Here is a 20,097-nt window from a genome sequence, read left to right as displayed (position 1 = left end):
GGATAAATATAGTCAAGGATTGATGAAAAAAAAAATGGGGGTAAAAAAATAAAGACTAGGTATTGATGTAAATTTGGGCCAGAGGATTTGCACAGTTGATGATACAGGCACACACAGACCTATGCATGTGTGTGTGACTGATAGATTTTTGTTTCTTGATGTGTAATTCAAACCTTTGTTCTTAGGTGTCTGTTCGTGTGCTGCGCCTTGTAAGATCTGAGAACCTATTGTTCAATTTGGAAGACGAAAACAATGTAGGTGCTTTGTGTTCTTCACTTAACAAACGCATGCATGATCCTCACTGGGAGATAAAGGACAGTGTGCTGGAGGTTGTGGAGAAATTATGCAGTCTCTTGCCTGGTGATGGTGAGTAAATTTCAGGTATTCAGTATTACTAGGGACAGCTGCAGCTGTGGGGCATCTGACTTCCATTGCGGAGACCCAGGTTCAATTCCTGGGGTAGGTAATCTAAGTGCCCCAGCATGAAGGAGCTCTGGGCTTACCCAGCCTCAAATCAATGGGTACCTGGGGAGTAATGGCAGCCGGAGTATGGTGCTGATCACATCATTTCCTAAATGTACCTTCACGGCACGGTGCTATATGCATGTGGAACTTTACCTTTTTAGTATTACTAGGATCACATATTTATGGTGAATATAATATCGACTTCCAGTACAAAAAGTGGTCAAATTTCAGGATCAAAAGTGGTATAAAATTGGAATTTCGGTGTTAAAATGGTGAATATATAATATAATAAAAACCAGACATATTACACAAAATAACATTATATTACATTTATGTAGTTATCCAAGCATTAAGTTTATTCCTGTGTAAAGGAGCCCATTTTTGCTTCTCAAATGTTTACAGCAGAATTGATCAGTTTTCCTCTATTTTTTCACAAAGTGTAGAGTCAGATTCTGTAAAAATGTAAAGAAGACCAAAATGTGCAGTTATGTTTGAATGATTTCAAATGCACTGCAATGCTAACAGTATTTGCACATGATATTGATGTGCACAGCACAGAGACTGAAGCTCACTGCTTCCAACCCTTCAGAGGAAATAAAGGATTATGTCAGAAGCACGGGCATCACCAGAAATTTTTGTAGGGAGGGGGAGGTCAGGCAATTGATACAACTTGAATAGCAGGAATAAAGAATAATAATTATCATGATTATGATTACTATTATGCAAAAATAACCGTTATAAACTAATTAAAATAATTCATTTTTATTCTAAATTATTATGATATTCTTGCGGAGACTTCTCTACTCAGTCCACTAGACGAGTGAATATCCAGCACAAATGTTTTATATTATCTTTTTACATACCGGGTGGCCAAAATTAAAGTTCCAACTCAGTCATCTGTAGCCTGTTTGAGGCATTGTAGAACTCTGAAATTTGGTGAATCCACTATGCAGACCATGGGGAAGAGGATGGCGATAAAAAAATAGTTCAATTTTCCACCACCAGGTTGAAATGAGGCACTGTACTTCCATGATGGCTTGTAATAATGACGTAAACTGCTCTAATTGGTTATGGATATTCCTTTATCTTGCAATCTTGCAATAAACGAGAGATTATTTTCTTGCAACTTCCAGCCACTAACAAAAGTCTTTCTAATTAATAACTCTGCTAAATCACTTAACGTGATTATTTGTACAACCCATCATGGAAGTACAGTGCCACATTTCAACCTCATGGCAGAAAATTGAACTTTTTTTTTTATCACCATCCTCTTCCCTATGGTCTGCATAGTGGATTCACTAAATTTCAGAGTTCTATGATGCCCCAAACAGATTTATATCTTTATTAATTATCTTGTTATTATTATTGATATTAACTTTTATGAGAATAATTTTTTATTAATTTTTGGTTGTTTATATTTTATTTGTTAGGTGAAATTTTTAATATAATTTGTTCTTTATTTTTATTAATTCTATAAAGGTGGAATTATATCAATTTATGTTTAATTGCATAATAGTTAGGATGTAGAGTTGAGTTGGGTAACTTTAATTCTGGTCACCAGGTATCATACAGTTAGTGAACTGATTTTTGTAATTATTCTATTTTTTCAATAACTTTTACATCTCATTCAAGGAAAAGCTTTAAAGGGGGGAACTTTTAGTCATAAAATTTATGTTGTTTCACTACTTACGTAACACTAATTTTCAGCACTTTGAAAACTCTGAAACCATTAATTTTTGGATTATTTTTTGATAGAATATGGAAGCATAACATGGTTTCTGTATTTTACACTCAATTTTCGATCCAAATGTATTTTTACTCTAGTTATATGAACGTAATTTCTGTCTGCCGTTTCTGTAACTTGAGATGAATTATCCAAAATTCCAAAGGCTTTTGGTTGATGGACTGTCACTCCCTTCTCATGTCCATGATTAGAAAGTAACTACGTAAATCCATTGAAAAAATGACTGTCTTAAATATACAGGACATGAAAATATGAGGTAATCATAGTGTTGCCATGTCATCAAGTTTCAAATCTTGTGTCTTTTAAATGAAAAGTTCCTTTGTGATAGTTTGTATCTTTTGATGTAAATGCATACATAAGTTTAAGAAAAGAAGAAGCAAAATTTGGCCTGTATAACTTTCAGGGATCCTAAATTAATATAAATTAAATTGTGATTTATTTCATATTAGATTATTATTATTATTATTTTTCAATAATGAGAAATCCACTTTGAAGAAACCTTAGTTTTGTAATACATAAATTCTCTCTCTGAACTATGAAATAGAATTTGACAATAAAATAACTACTTTGTATTAATGACTCCCAAGAGTAAATAGTGTTTTGTATTTCAGAGTTCCGTTCACTGCAAAATGTGATTTTGGAAAATGGCTTGTGTGAACTTGCCCTGGTAGCAGCGTTGGAAGATGAAGAAAGTTACATTAGAACCTCTGCCATTAATTGCCTTGCAGCAATGATCCAGGTGCCAGCCTTATGGGATAACTGCCTGGCTAAAGAGGAACTTGTGGTTAGTAGACATGGAGTTTTCCAGTGTAAAATGTTGTGGATTTTTCTTTTAGGGACACTTGTCACTTAAAATGAACCTACTGACAGACACAATATCCTGGTGGCTTTTATTATCAATGACTTCCAGTCCTTGCTTGGACTCTGGTGAATCAAAATTGTTTACCTTAATCACTATAACAGGTCTGAATTCTTATTTATTTCTTCATTCCTCCCTGCATCTGTTGTGGATTGGAGTATATTCAGTGTTCCTTTCATGGTTAGTGTGTCATTTCATGTCATTCAACTTGCTTAACTTCCGGTCACCTATTCGTTAACTGATCTTGCACAACTCTGGCTACCTTCGCAACTTTTAACTGATTGTACAAAGCATGTATGAAGTTAGTTTCGTTACTGGCCATCCATATTGGGGAGTTTGTAGATGTGACATATTGGATCGCTCTGTCCTATTTCACTGATCGTTGGGTTGGACTGATGCAGTACAAGTGCCCAAAATTTCATTCTGCTTTTCCTTATGAATTCATAAAGTGTTTCCTCATTCAAGATGTCACGTATTTTCACACTTGATGTGAATCTGTCCGCTGATAAATAAATTCTGAGTGCTTCATTCTGCACTGCCTGGAGTCTGGCAATGTAGCTGAGGGCCACCATGCATCCTTATCACACAGGCGTATGTTAGAAGAGTTTGAACTAAAACATGGAAGATGTTCAATCTACAAAGGCTGTCACAAAGAAGGTGAGACAGATTTTTTCCTGGCTTGGCAACACTGCCTATGGTTTCGGCACTAGTCGCGTCGTGTAGGATGACTCATTCTGTTTCCGTACCAAGTTGTCACATGTTGCGAAACCACGTTAGTGATCAGCTGTGTTGATTTACGTGGAATGTGTTTCGTTTACTCCTCCAGGTTTTTGTTTATAACATAGTTTCTCGCAATGAGTATTCAAGGTAAACAGCGACATGCCATAAAATATTGTTGACATTTCGGGAAAAGTGCTGTGAAAACATATGCAATGTTTCAATAGGCATAGGCCGATCAAGACAGACTGAGTAGAACCACAGTATTACCAAGGAGTCATTGAGACTCTGCGCCAGCACGTATAAAAAAAAAAAGAGGCCCCATTTGAAGAACTCCTTCAAATTGCACCACGATAACGCACACCCGCATACCGCGCGGGCTTTTCAGAATAATGCGACGAAGAGAAAAATAGAAATTTTCCCGCATCCAGCATACAGCCAGGACCTTGCACACTGCGACTTTAGGCTATTTCCACTTTTAAAGGCCGCTTTATGTGGTCGTCATTTCATGATGCAGGAGCGTATGGATGCTTGCTTAGCTGTCAATAGTGCCTATTTTGAAAAAGATGTACGTCTACTCGATATGGCTGATTCTGAATAAAAATGTTGTGGTTTGTAATTTTTTTGTTTCATTTTAATGATTCTTGCAGGGGTCCATGTACATGCTTGTCTTTTAACTGCTATGCAGTCACAACGTTTTGACCTATTGCGCTCATTTTGGTCTCAATCGGCAGCTAATGAACCAAATTTTCACCCTAGTACATTTGCTAGCCAGTGGAGGTCGCTGTTTTCCTATACAGGAATTAGTCTCACCTTCTCTGCGACAGCCTTTGTATATTGCAAAGTTATTGTCTGCAAGCGGAGTGCAGGAAACCTACAGAAATAAATGCAACCTTTTGTACCGAACTGACATGACAAGCTCCACAAGTCACTTGGCTTGCATCATTTTCTCCATAGCATGTTTTATTTTACTTCAGTGTGTTCGTCATGCATATGCAGGGAATGCATTTTTACAAACTGGAGAGGCCTGTGTTGCTTGTCACTTTCGTCTGAAAGCTCCCTAAGAGAGATTTCACACTAAACCGACAAGCAACATGTATTGCTTAAGGATTTCATCAAACGCAGGCCTGTGCAGCCCATCATTCTGCTACAGTGTGAAATGTTGCTGTTGATTGGCTTGTTCCAAAGTTACATGTGTGGCTTGTCTCTTTTCTATGAAATCTCCCTTAATATCAGATTAAAAATTATGGATACTAAAGTTTGGACACCAATTAAAAATTAACCTGTAGACCTACATAAAAAAGAGTTACATCAAAATTTAGCTTATTCACTTCTGTGTTAAGCTATGGTAACCAATTTGTTTTCGAAATGAATGCTGTCTTTGATATATTCTATAAATTAAAAAAAAAAAAAACTTCTGGTCATATTGTGATGAAATTTAAATACAGTGCAGGTAGAAAGGTTTTTAAATACGATCGTTTTAAGATATTTTAAATTGGCCAAAAAAGAGGTTCTTATTAATTTTGTGAAACATTTTTTTCTTAGTATTGGATAGTCCTACAAATACAATATTGGTGTTGTTTTGAAGCTCTTTGTAGCTGTTTTTAAAACCCATTATCATTGTCAATTCATATTGCAAAACCAATTTTATACAGAAGTTTATTCAACGGAGTAAAGATGTGTGTTGAACGTGGCAATACCGCACATGCTGTCGGTAGAGCAATGTTCATTAAACTGTGGAATCTGCAAGTTGCCACTGCGAGCATTGTCCAATTGGAGTCCAAACTTGAGTATCCGTAATTTTTAGTCTGATAGTAGGGCCAAGTCTGCTTGGCAAAATCTAATGATTACTATTTTGTTTTAAAACTTAAATTGCAAGTATATAAAGAACCAAGAGTTTAAATATAAAGTTCAAATCACAAACCCTGAGACCTTCTGTAAACAAAACCACGTGCATGCAGAAAGCATTGCAAACTCATAGAAGTAAAATAATCCACACGAAAATCCAGCTTTGTTACAGGATTCATTATGTAAGGTAAAACAATGGCCAATTTGTAGTATGGGATACGCTGCCGCAAATGACGTCTCACTTTAAACCCAATGCACTTTCTTTTTTTACTTATTGCTTCACCTTTATGGTTAACTCTTTGCACCAGTAATCATTTCCCATAAATTTGGCTTCTTTCTTGCATGTGAATTGAATATATTTTACTTGCATTTTGTTAGACAAAATGATATAACATGGTAATGCATATTTCTAAGGATGATATAGATAGGAGTGTATTTGAAATTTGTTTGTAGATTTTATGTAAATTGTATCTTATGTGAATAAAATATACAGCATGTCCGTAAAGTCATGGTGCACTTTTGACCGGTCACAGGAAAGCAACAAAACAAGATAGAAATGTGAAATCTTCACCAAATAAAAGGAAAACTCTCCAAGTTTCCATAGTATGATGTGCAAGCATGTGCGCACACAGGTGATGACGCAACACCACGAACGAACATTCCCCCAGCTGTGGATAGGCAGGGGTTCTGTCAAGCCATGGCAACCACGATCCCCAGATCTGACGCCCTTAGACTTTTACTTGTTGGGTTATGTGAAGCAACATGTGTACAGTGAACATTTCAACGACATCAATCATTTAAAACAGAGCACAGACGTTATTCACTTTGTTACACCAGACGTCCTTAACCATGTGTGGGAAGAACTTGAGTATCATTTAGATGTGTGTCGGGCAACAAATGGAGGCCACATCGAACTGCACTAAATAGGTAAGAAACTTGGAGAGTTTTCCTTTTATTTGGTGAAGATTTCACATTTCTATCTTGTTTTGTTGCTTTCTTGTGACCGGTCAAAAGTGCACCATGACTTTACGGACACGCTGTATAATGGGCATAAACAGCCATATGCATTGCTGTAAGTCCAATAAATATATCGATGAAGATGATCAAAACAAGACAAAGAAAGTTCGTAAATTTATTGCGGTTGGAAACTTTGACAAGCATCCTAATAACGATTTTTGTTCCGCCAAATATAGTGCACTTCGTAAAATAACTTGGTGACATGGCAAGGCAAGATAAGTGTGAACATTTTGTAGTAATATGCATTGTAACTTTCAATGAGCTTAGAGATTTGTGTACATAATGATATTTTATAACATTGGTTATATTCTAAAAATAATCATGTGAACAGCAAGGAAGTAGTGCAACTTAGTAATATTGCCTGACTTATCCTTAGAAAAATAACATGCCGAGTTCTATGCGTGCGGGAAGGTCTCCGTGTTCTCCGAGCTTGTTTTCAAAACACCAGCAAGGACAGCCTTTGAAAAGGGGTGAGAAACAGATTCTACTCAATATTTATGTAACGTACTGTCAGTGGTATCCTGAGAAACCAGTAAATGAAGTGGTTAAGTTGGTATCCCAGTACAGTGGTGTGCCAGTGTCTGCAGTTTTAAGGGTTATGAAAGAGAGAATGACCGGGAGAGTAACAATGTATGCGGCTGCGTATTCGTCTGAGAGCTGCGTTGAGAGTGGGTTCTCACATTCAGAGGTTCTTATATAAAATGAATAGGTGCGGGGAACTATGAGTGTAACAGCAGATGATTGCGGTCATGAATCAGCTGACGCGGAGTGATACATCGAATCGGTGAGACCGTTTGTTTACAGAAGGTCTCAGGCTTGGTGATTTACACTTTAGTAGTCTATTTATAACAAAAGAATAAGAATTACCTGTTATGCAATAGATGATAGTAATGAGTTACTGATCATTAATAGTTTTTCTTGTATGTACGCATTGCTTGCATTGTAGAATTATTTTCCTGTAGTTTATGGTTATTACAAGCATAAGAAAACAGTTTTTCGTTGTGACGTTTCAGGAGAACACATCCTCCCTTCATCAGACATTTATTTTCTTTTTGACTAAAGATACAATGGTTAGCAATTTTTTAAACAAAAAGAATCTGTTATATAATGGATGTTGTCAATGTTTCATTGTTGTAATATAGCAACCTAACTGTGAAAAGAAGCAGTCTGTTTTATTTTTATTTCAGTTAAAATTTTTAGAAGATTTAATATCAAAATTGTTTTTAGATTACCTAGAAGTTTGGAATGTACATTTAATGAATTCAAAATGAGAAACTCTCTACCAGATGTGGAAACCACAGGAATATATAATATAAGTTGTTCATGTTCAAAGGATTATGTAGGACAAACAGCAAGGAAAATGGCAATAAGATGGCATGAAAACGATTTGGACATTATAAATCTAAACCCAAAAACAGGTTTGTCAGCTCACATCATCGAAGAGAAGTATTTGATTAAGAAGAGAAGGGTTTTAAAAAGATTGACGGGATACATAGAGTTGAATGTCTGGGAAGCTTTGTTCATTGCAGAAGAACACTGGAATAAATTAAATAATGAAAATGGTAACATAGATCCAGTATGGAGTTTTCTTTTTCACAAATGGAGTAAGCCACCATATTTACAAATTTAATGTAACAGAAAACATCAAGAGACTTTGTGAAAACAATGACGACTTTGAAATACCTGATGATATTTGGGATTCATAATTTTAAATAAAAAAATAATGTGATCAAATTTTTTTATCTGAAATAAAAATAAAACAGACTGCTTCTTTTGACAGTTAGGTTGCTATATTACAACAATGTAACATTGACAACATCCATTATATAAGGGATTCTTTTTGTTTAAAAAATTGCTAACCATTGTTATGACTGTATCTTTAATCAAAATGAAAATAAATGTCTGATGAAAGGAGCGTGTGTTCTCCTGAAACGTCACAACGAAAAACTGTTTTCTTATGCTTGTAATAACCATAAACTACAGGAAAGTAATACTGATCATTAGTAATCTAGTACTGTATGTGGATCCTAGAATTGCATTAGCAAATATTTCTTGAAATCAAACTATTATTAATATTGGTAGATTTGTAATTCTACACTCATGTTTGGGAATAAGTTTTCTTAAGGCAATTGTTATTAGATGTTGACGTTCTCAACATGTTATTCTAGATGTTGAGTATAGGTGTTAGGCAGGATACTCCATGATAAAATTATAGAGTTTGTTAAGTATGTTAAAAAAAACATTATTTATGCAGATTCCTGTTATGAAAACTTGCATATATATATAGAGAGAGAACTTTTAACAAGTACAGTAATTACGAATATTTGATGTGCAAAATTATTATGATGTTATTTTATGGTATTGCAGACAGTACATTGATGGTTTGTCTTTTTGATTCTAGGAGAAAGTGCTGCATATTTTGAAAGAAGAAAGTGAAGGAAATGTTCGTACTGCTGCCGTGAATATGTTAAGGAAAATGCACATACATAAAAGACTTTCGTATGTACAATATATTGCAATTCTAAATTTTATGTTCAGCTCTACTGCATGCATGTCTTATGTGTAACTGTTTCACAAGATTTACAATTTCTTGAAGCATGTAAACCACATAATGTTGTAATACATTTTAGTAGGGATACCGATTACCAATCTGATATAAAATTCCAAATGGTCCTTGAAGAACCTGAAAGGATCATTAACCTCCTTATTAAGTGTTTGTTTCAAGGTGAGTGCAGTGCATAAGAAGTTGCATATTTACACAAATAGACATTTATTATTTCTTTGAAAAAATAGAGCATGGAGATTATCCATAAAAATTATAATAATGACAGACTTTTGCACTAAATTATAAGATATTTATAGATATATCAGATCGGTAAAATAATTGGTAATTTTACCGGTAAACTGATATGCCTATATCGGCCAATACCGATAGAGTACCAATTAATCTGTCCCATTCCTACATATCTAATACAGATTATTGTAAACTGATGGAAAGTTATGAATTTTTTGCTGATAATAATATGAAATTTGCCAGTGGTTATAAAGTATGGTTGCCATATTTCTTGTTTGCAGTGCACTGAGCATGAATGTGAAAACAAGCTCCGACGTCCGGCTATGTTATTGAATCAATGCCCAGATGAAAGAAGAGGTTTGATATTTATTGTAGAAAAAGATTAAGTAGGTTAGGTAGGAATTTTTTTATACAGTCAATTTCAAATCTCTTCTTTAATCTGGGCATTTATTGAATAACATAGATGTTGGCCACACCTGGTACTACCCTCTGACATGACCAATGTTGCCAGTACACCTTGGAATTTTGTAAAAATACACTTCTTTATGAATGCCATAATTAACTCCATAAATCGTCTGTAATGCTTAAAATGCATAATAATTTATTATTCTTTTACCAGGTTGATAAATGCTCACAGAGATCATCGATACACATCAAAAATTTTTGCAAGTTTCTCCACAGCTGTCTTTTATTCTAGTTTGTTTTTACTTTGTACAAAAACCTTTTTACACCTTAGTAACTTTTCCCCATACTGAACATTCATGAAGATAATAATTTTCTTGTTTAATGTTTTAAAATATCCACATAGACAAAGTTAATACCCAGTGTTATATTCATGTCTCTTGTAAAAAAGTTACGTACATTGAAAGTCTTGATTGCATGAAGAAAGTGAAGGAAATGTTCGTACTGCTGCCGTGAATATGTTAAGGAAAATGCACATACATAAAAGACTTTCGTATGTACAATATATTGCAATTCTAAATTTTATGTTCAGCTCTACTGCATGCATGTCTTATGTGTAACTGTTTCACAAGATTTACAATTTCTTGAAGCATGTAAACCACATAATGTTGTAATACATTTTAGTAGGGATACCGATTACCAATCTGATATAAAATTCCAAATGGTCCTTGAAGAACCTGAAAGGATCATTAACCTCCTTATTAAGTGTTTGTTTCAAGGTGAGTGCAGTGCATAAGAAGTTGCATATTTACACAAATAGACATTTATTATTTCTTTGAAAAAATAGAGCATGGAGATTATCCATAAAAATTATAATAATGACAGACTTTTGCACTAAATTATAAGATATTTATAGATATATCAGATCGGTAAAATAATTGGTAATTTTACCGGTAAACTGATATGCCTATATCGGCCAATACCGATAGAGTACCAATTAATCTGTCCCATTCCTACATATCTAATACAGATTATTGTAAACTGATGGAAAGTTATGAATTTTTTGCTGATAATAATATGAAATTTGCCAGTGGTTATAAAGTATGGTTGCCATATTTCTTGTTTGCAGTGCACTGAGCATGAATGTGAAAACAAGCTCCGACGTCCGGCTATGTTATTGAATCAATGCCCAGATGAAAGAAGAGGTTTGATATTTATTGTAGAAAAAGATTAAGTAGGTTAGGTAGGAATTTTTTTATACAGTCAATTTCAAATCTCTTCTTTAATCTGGGCATTTATTGAATAACATAGATGTTGGCCACACCTGGTACTACCCTCTGACATGACCAATGTTGCCAGTACACCTTGGAATTTTGTAAAAATACACTTCTTTATGAATGCCATAATTAACTCCATAAATCGTCTGTAATGCTTAAAATGCATAATAATTTATTATTCTTTTACCAGGTTGATAAATGCTCACAGAGATCATCGATACACATCAAAAATTTTTGCAAGTTTCTCCACAGCTGTCTTTTATTCTAGTTTGTTTTTACTTTGTACAAAAACCTTTTTACACCTTAGTAACTTTTCCCCATACTGAACATTCATGAAGATAATAATTTTCTTGTTTAATGTTTTAAAATATCCACATAGACAAAGTTAATACCCAGTGTTATATTCATGTCTCTTGTAAAAAAGTTACGTACATTGAAAGTCTTGATTGCATGACTTTGTGGACACCCTACCTATGTTTTTTGTACAAGTACATTGAAAGTCTTGGTTGCATGGATTTTTCGGCACCCTATGTATGTGTAATTATAAAACATGCACACATTTTTTTGTCACGTGGATTTAGTTTTACATGGGATACAAATATTTAGGCTTTGTGTGACAGCACTGCATAATTTAGAAATGAGCTGTCTAACTACTAAATATTTCTTAAGTGGATTTAATATAACCACACATTTGTATCAAACTTTCTTTCATGCACCATTATAATGTCATTATTAGTAATTTCATTAGTTAAAATCACCAATGACCATATCTAAAATAATATTACCAGAAAAATTGTGCTTACACCATTTCAACAATCTTTACAGGCAAGCATCTTCCGAAGATCTACACAAGGCAATGGTTGTTGTAGCCGACGATTTGCACTGGGAAGTTAAAATCCACGTTCTTGAATTCTGGGAGAAAGTAATTGGTGATTGCCTGGAAGAACAGGGTATTGTGTATGAACACTTCACAAAGGATTCCCCTTTGGAAGTAGAATGCAAGGAGGAGGTTCAGAATAAGATGAAGATGGTGTTAGATTCTCTTAGCAAGATGGGTTGTTTAAAAGTTTTGGTGAATGCTTTGGCAGACTGTGATCTTAATGTTGTCAAGAAGACTGTGTCAATTTTGATTGCCCTAAAAGAACATCTCATTAAATGTGATCTAGTTAGAGTTAACGAACTGTCAATAGTGCAAGATGATATTGCAAATAGCGAAACTTGTTGTAGTGGTGAATCTAAAACCGAGTCTCTAGAAGGTGCAAATTGTGATAAATGTGAATTCAAAGACAAGGAAATGGATGAAGATACAGGGAACGATGAAGTTCACAACAAAATCATCGATGAAATAGTCGGTGATAGAGACATAAACCTTCTCAAGAACGTGAGGAGGTCAACTGAGTTGCCGAACATTGAACATTTTGAACATGTAGTTAAATCAAGTGAGAAAAGCGTGACAGCTTCAGTGTTTTTGGAGCAAATATCTTCTTTGGACCTTCCAGATACACTTGAAAACAGGATCATCTGGATATCTCGTTACACAGATGATCTCCTGTCATTGTTGGATGACATTTTGCTGTCATTTAACAATAGGCAATCGAATGCAATGGATTGCTACTAATGTCAACAACATTTTTTTTTATACTAATTGAAATTATTGGGAAACTGTGATTTTGACCAGATTCCACTAACTTTCATTTAGTTTTCAAGCCTTTGTGTGCCTTAAGCTGTTGATGTTCTTTTTTTGAATCTTGCAGAATGTAGTTGTAAGCGAAAGCCGGAAGTGACAAGCAACACTTGCGTAGTCTCTTAAATGCAGAGGCGTCTCGTGAACGCATGTGTCAATTGTGAGAAAAGAATTATTACTGTCTTTCACTTCAGATCCAAGATATGTAATATAACCTTAGTTCAGCGCTCTCGTGTAAAATAAATGCTTCTCCTATATGAAAAAATTAGAATGTACAAATGCTCATGAATGTTGTCGCAAAGCAAGCTGTCCTTTTTCCCACAATTGACGCATGCGTTCACGAGATGCCTCTGCTTAAATGCTTACTTTCTGTTAGATACTCATGTTTCAGGAAAGCCTTATGTATAATTTACAAGTCCTCTGTTATCTTCGATAATGTGCCAAAAAAATCACTGAATATTTGCCAAAGAAACTATTCACAAGAGCCATAACCTTCATTATTCTAAACCTTCAAATAACTTAAAATTGCTGTCTTCACTATCACATGGTATAGAGACTCTTGTGTTCATTTTAATCTCAGTCCTCGGTCTCTCTGAAGCATATCCATATTGACAGATTTTTGACAGATTTTCCAAAAGAAAATGTAACAGTTACTAGTACCAGTTCTTTGCACTTTAACATTCCTTCATGTGGCTCAAACAAGGCTTTCAGAAGAAGCGATTTATCCACATGTGGTGATGCATATCTAACCTCACAGATATGAGGCGATTCAAAACTTGCCGTATCTGTGAATCCTATAAACAGAAAATTCATTCAGTTAGAAATTTTTTTTATCTAAAAAGTAATGGCTCCATTATCCAAGATAAATTTAACTATTTATTCATCTTTACAACACTGCTCCCAGCCACAACATATCTTTCATTTCTCACATACTTTGTCAGAGTATCATTTTCACCATGTTTAATGGAAAACTGAAAATAAAATGATTATTTCAATAGAGAAGTATATATTGGTCTTTATTTTATTTGTAATCTGTGCACAACACTTCTGCATTATTTGACATATACTGAACCTATTTAGATGTAAAAGTTGCTGACCAAGGCAGTTTATTAAGATTTAAGAACACTTTACATGTAACGTTTCTACCTTCTAACGTTACATGTAAAGTGTTTTTAAATCTTAATAAACTGCCTTGGTCAGCAACTTTATGGTTTTTAATATGGAAACAAGGCTTTATTATATTAACAGTAACAAAAGGACTAAACTATGGGAGGCAGAACCCTCTCCTGTACTAGCCTCTTCCATTAGTTCTGCTTACTGGACAGCTCACTCAGCGTCTATGCAAATAAAAAAAAAAAATTGCATTTGAAACATTAAAGAATCAAATAGAAAGAGGATATAAATAGTAAAATATCATCTGTTATAAAAACATTCAGTGAGACTAATACGTATCAATCAGTTCCCATTTTACAAGTGATGTGAAGAACTCACCACTGTATACTGTCGTTACCCCATCCCTCTTGCCAAAGCTGCATGTGCCACAGTTTACATTCGAAAGCATTACATCTTGTCTATCAGCAGCCAGCCCTCCTCTGGTTATGGCCACTGCATCGCCCAGCTGCATGTATGTGAGGGAGGGATGAAGACACGAACGTTAAAGAGAAAAGGACAGAACCGAATCTTTCGCATCTTGAGAAATGCTCAAGGGAGCCACCCTCTCCCTGTCCTGTTTTAGGAGCTGGGGTGGGAGTGGCAAGATGCTTGGCAACTCCAAACTAGCCATCCTTTGTCGATGTGCACTACACCCCTAGATTTATAAGTATGGTTTTCTCTCGGATTAGAGAAACGGATGACGTTATACCTTGGCGTAGCCTGTAGTAATTATATAACATTTGCATTTGACACAAGCATCCATTATTTAACATTTAGGATGTCTTACTTTTTTTTTATCACACACAAAAATCACAAAATTATCTGCACATATATCAGGTAATTTGAATGGAAAAATTGTACTTTAAGCACCAAACATTTTAGCTGAATTGCAAACAGTATAGAGCCAATAACTAAGATTTTCTAAACTCCTTAAATATTGCACTAATATCATTAAGAGTCTGAAAATACAATAAGATGAGAACAAATAGAAACAAAGTGCTTTTAAAATGAAAACAAATCTTTTGATCTACAAAAAATAGGCAGCAACTGATTGAATAATAATCCCATAAATAAGAATTACATTGCATTACCCGACATTCTTCTCAAATAAGGGCTGCAACAGATTTGCCACGGTGTTTATATAACTTTTCATCATTTCCAGTGGTATGTTGTCAACACCCGCTGCTTTACATATCTCTTCCAGAGCCTGTTTAATTTCTCATACTGTTGGAACATCCATCCTTATTCTTACACACGGGTTAACATCACCATGATTATCATTTTCCTCTTCCCCCATGTCTATCTGACAGGGTTCCCACACACCTGCAAAAACCTGGAATTCTCAGGGAATTTGAAGAAAAGTAAATACTCAGGGAAAATCATCATTGAGTCCCAATGAAGCACATCTGAAGGACTAAAATGTGCTTGTTCTTGTGCTAATAATTCCAACTTCACTAACTTGCTGTATATGAACTCGTATTTTGAAGATGTAGGCTCTAGATATGTGTTTACTTTGCATCACAGATTAATTGATATTATAACAGGGTGTCTACCAATCAAGAGTGTCAAGAAATCAACGGATAGGTCAAGAAAGTCAAGAAATTATGCTTTAGGTCAAGAATTTTTGCAACTTTTTTGCAGTATAGTGAACTTACATTGTTATTTACCTGTACAGTGATTTGATAAAATTGAATATTTGGAAATCTAAAATTGTATGGAGTTGTAGTTGAGATTTGTTCACTTTATTTCTTAAGAATAATTTTTACGTGCATTAATAATTAAAGCAAGTCTAAATCTCTTCTTAAAAGTACAGCTTCAGTTTTCATCATAACCAGCCTTGTGGCAGGAGTTTTTTATTGAATAGAAATATGTATTTTCTTAATTTCCAACTATACCTAAGTAGTGGGCGATTAAATAAATGTTAAGAATAAAGAAAAGGTCAAAAATTTTGGATTTGTTATTTTGGTAGACACCCTGTATAATCTTCTGTTTGCCCAGTCTTACCATATAAATATTTCAAAGCTCTGAATGGAATAACATAATATACTTTTAAGATAGTATATCCTATGGATATGAGTTACGTGGATATATTGTGTCACAAAGCACAAAATGACTGCCTTTGACCTGCACATAGGACTTAAGTCTGTGGCCACTCATCAATTGCATTACGCCTGTATCGAGGGGGAAATCTTCCGCTGCCTTCACAAGATAGTGGTTCAAAGTGGCAATACTGCATTATATATTCTTGCAAATCATGTCTTGAAGTACAGACCACAATTTCTAGTCCAGAGAGCCGAGGCCTGCATTGCCAGATGATCCATTTGAAGGCGAAATATAGTTCAGCACATTTGTCAAGCCAGTTTGAAAGTTGCCTCCATGATAATTCTTCTGTGCCAAATTATGCTTAATGATCCAGTAGGCACTTTGCCTTTATTGCTTTCTGAGGCTGTAATGTGGTCTGTATGTTGTTTGTAAGCTTTCAGTCCTAGGTCACTTTGCAACATATGAGACATAGACATATTGGAAGTGGTCAGTTCACAGACCATCACTGATTTTTCCAGTTGCACAGTCCTTATAGTACGTGGCTGTCCCTGGCTGGGCCCGTCTTTCACTTTTCCAGTGCCAATGAAATGCTGGACAATACGATACTTGAAACACTTGGAAGATTTGAAGCTTCTAGAGAATCTTGAAAATTTCAGCAGACTTCCCTATCTTACAGGCTGCTAAACAGCCACATGGTTTTCACAACCGCCCCATTCCATTATGAAAGCTAAAGACAAAATGTTCTATCACTACTGTAGATCAATTAGCAATGACTTTGAACACCACATGATGAACCATCTACTAAAGTTTGTGACAGTGTTTGAAATTAATTTTGTTATTTTGTGTGCTGTAAAAAATAGTGTGATAATTCCCAAAGAAACCTTACTCCTTAAGTGCATAAGGATATAATTTTATTATTTAATTTGTTTTGTTATTGGCTGATACTGATAAAGTACTACACAAAATTTACTAATAGGCCTACTGATCTGATATAAAATTGCAAGTGTTCCTTGAATGTTCGATGAATGGTTCATTCACCTCCTTAATTAATATATATAACCGGGTGATTGTGGTGGGTATTGCCTTTGAAAAGAAACTACCTATTGTAACGGTATAGTTTGTGCTTTTAAGCTGATTCTCAGCAACATACACAATATACATTACCATACATTTTTGAATCCTTGTCCCGAGGTTCAAAACTTGCAGTACCTGAAGTTCTGTGGATGCTAGTTTAGGCAATAGACACGTACTTCTTCAAATTATAGCTTAACACCCATTTCCTTTTAGATATATATAGGTTTATTCATAATATATTTACAGAAGTTAATTCTTGGCCGTTATTCCCAAATTACATTCCGGTGTACCCTGTCCCCCCTTCCCGAAGAGAGTGTGTAGACTCGCGTAGCCACTGGCTCCACGAGTAAAAAAAAATATAACCCTCAGTACCAAAAAAGGTGGCTGAAGGTATGTGTGTTGTGTACCCGGTTTCCCGCATGAAATAAACTATTGGAATAATGTGAAAAGAGCAAGTGTGTGTATTAAAAGAAAGAAAGTTAACATCCCCGCCGTCGGTTCACATAATAAGGAAAGAAAGCTCGCCCAGCCACTCCCCTCAGAGAAAACGATACCTCTTACATTGCTGTACTCCGCCAAACATCTGAGGCCGACTTCTCCCCTGCCCTTCCTATTTATAGGCCCTGCTAATGACCTAAACCGTTACTGGAAACTTACCGCTCCCCAACGGCCAAGAACCCCAAAGTACAGGAATACATAGCCATACACAATTTATAACATAAAAAAGGATCCAGTAATGATCGCATCATTACATAGTCCCCCCTTCCTGAAGAGAGAAAAATCAAAGTTCTGTAACCTAGAAAAATAATAATAATATACACAAAGCACTTGTCCGCAGTTTCTGTTCACTACAAACACACTTTCATTAGATCACACGACACTGACAGTCAATGTTCACTCTAATTTTGTCCACAAGTGTACTTCGAGATCCGCGATCTTCCCTCAGCACTGGAGCTGTTTAACACACGTCGATTCTTACCCACTCAGCATCTCTTCCATCCTTCCTCCTGGACCAATGAGAGACAGTCTCTTGGAAATCCATCCAAGTCACCAAGGCTGCTGGTTCGACTCCCGGCAACGCCACTACTCTGCGCTCCTGCCGAGATCGGAATACACCGCTTCGACCGGTTTCCACATGAATGGATCCGAAGATGTCACTGCTATGCTCGGCGCTAGAACTGCGTTTACTCGGCACCGAACTGCGACTTCTCGACGAAATTACACGGTAAAAGAATACGCACTAACTTTGCGTTACTTTCGCGATGAAATTGACTGCGGAACGACACTTTTGTATGAGGTATGGGATAGAGAAAATAAGTGAAAGATAGAATAAAGAAAAGATAGATAAATCCCTATGTACAATATTTACAAAAAATCCCCCTTTGAAATTAGACTACAATCTGTTTCTCAGCTTGTAACGCATCCAGGATATATCTTCGTCTTGCTGCTCCTGTCGAAGTTACGTGCGCTGTCTTTGCTGAATTGGGTTCGGCTACTTTCCTTGCAAAGTCAGGTGGCGAAGAATAAGGCTTTAACTGGTAACTGTTGACTCTCAATATTCTTCCGTCCCCGCTGTGTTTCATTTTGAAAGTATTTGCCTAAGTTTGCTCCACAATTGCGTGTGATCCAGAGGACTTCCCCGAGAATTTACTGGTTACTCTGCAGGCCTTACCAGAGATAGGATGTTCCTTAAGCCAAGCTTTATCCCCCACCTGAAACGTGCATTTGTGGCGTTTCCTATCACAAGCTTTCTTCTTGGTGTCTTCCATCCTGAATTTCGTTTCCTCCTTACTTGACATGAAATCTTGCTTTTTCCTGTCATCTTTTAATAGGCAGCATGGCTGGCACGACTTACAATACTGGATAACGTCTTTAGTTAGGCCTATCCAAGTGTATTGTTCCCTAACCTTCGCTAACGTTTTCAATCTCCCAGGATGACAAGCGAATGCATTACCATGCAACGACACGAGAATTTGCGAACGCAGAGATGCAGGTGCCCATATTTTCCCTTTTCCCTTCTCTTTGTACTTTTCCGTAGGCAAACTTCTCCTAAGAATTCCCTCGTTGTCGAAGTACGAAGATTTGGCCTGGGTCTTCACCTTTTCCTTGTACTTCTTCGTTCCTTCCACCTCCTCATTCCTTGTAGCCCTCGCTACATCAGCAAGAAACTTGTCTTTCATTTGCTCTGAAATGAGGGAGGCTGTGTCCAGAAGCCTATGTGGCTCCTCAGAATTGTATTCTTTATTTCCCTCAGTGGCAGAGAATGGCAACAATGAAGAATTTTCCATATCTTTTCTTTCAGAGAGACAAATCATGGGCAGTTTTGTGCTCCGAAGCAAATTTTCACTCTGTTTCTTCCTCATTTGCTTCGCACTTTCTGCAGTACACAAAGCGCTGAAATCTGCAACTGATTTCTGCACAGTGTCAGTCGAACATTCAACACGGTCAATCATGTTCTCAGTTTCGGGGTGTGGTTTGCAATTTCCCATCGTCGCGGTTAGCCCAGCTCCAGCTTCCAAAGTCGACGTTCTCCCCTGCTGCGAGAACGGAAGCCTCTTTCCCACTTCCCTCTTCTCCACAGAAAATAAATGAATGACGTTACTGTTCTCAAAACTGTAGCCTCCCTGTTTCAAATGTAGCGATATGCTGGCCTTCCTTATGAACCCACGACCTGCGATAAATCCCGTGAAACAATTGCGCAGAACGATGAATTTGTGCTTAAATTTCATCCCATTCAAATGTACAGTAAGATACATTTCCCCACATGATTGTACAGAGCCTACTGCCAAAGAAATATTAATACGTTTATTGTTAATCTTATTTCCTTGTTTTTCCAGTTCTCTTGCGATCTCAATAGACACGGTGCTGACAGACGCACCAGAATCCAAATATAGCGAGAAGTCCTTTCCCTGAACCTTACAGGTGACTAACGGTTTTTTGTCGCCAGAAGTGAAATTTCTGCAGTTGCGTATTTCCCTATTCCTCCCCCTATTTTGCTTTCCTTCTACGTGTGAAAGAACT

The 20,097-nt window shown here is 36.1% G+C and overlaps 1 protein-coding gene across 1 annotated transcript in view; it reads left to right on the top strand.

Annotated features, from left to right (window-relative positions):
• The window catches only part of LOC145989918 (integrator complex assembly factor Brat1-like), a 37,688-nt gene extending 23,930 nt beyond the window's left edge, over positions 1–13,758 (top strand). The window contains exons 6-9 of the mRNA XM_083125428.1: positions 186–366; positions 2,821–2,993; positions 9,052–9,149; positions 11,949–13,758. Coding sequence (XP_082981554.1) covers positions 186–366; positions 2,821–2,993; positions 9,052–9,149; positions 11,949–12,741 — 1,245 coding nt within the window. The 3' untranslated portion in view covers positions 12,742–13,758. The remainder of the gene's footprint in view (positions 1–185; positions 367–2,820; positions 2,994–9,051; positions 9,150–11,948) is intronic.
• The last annotated feature ends 6,339 nt before the right edge of the window (positions 13,759–20,097 follow it).

This window comes from Lepisma saccharinum, chromosome 7 (genome assembly GCF_977018435.1).
Source record: "Lepisma saccharinum chromosome 7, izLepSacc3.1, whole genome shotgun sequence".
Lineage (NCBI taxonomy): Eukaryota > Metazoa > Arthropoda > Insecta > Zygentoma > Lepismatidae > Lepisma > Lepisma saccharinum.
Note: the sequence above shows the minus strand (reverse complement) of the source record. Positions and strands in the feature narration are given on the sequence as shown.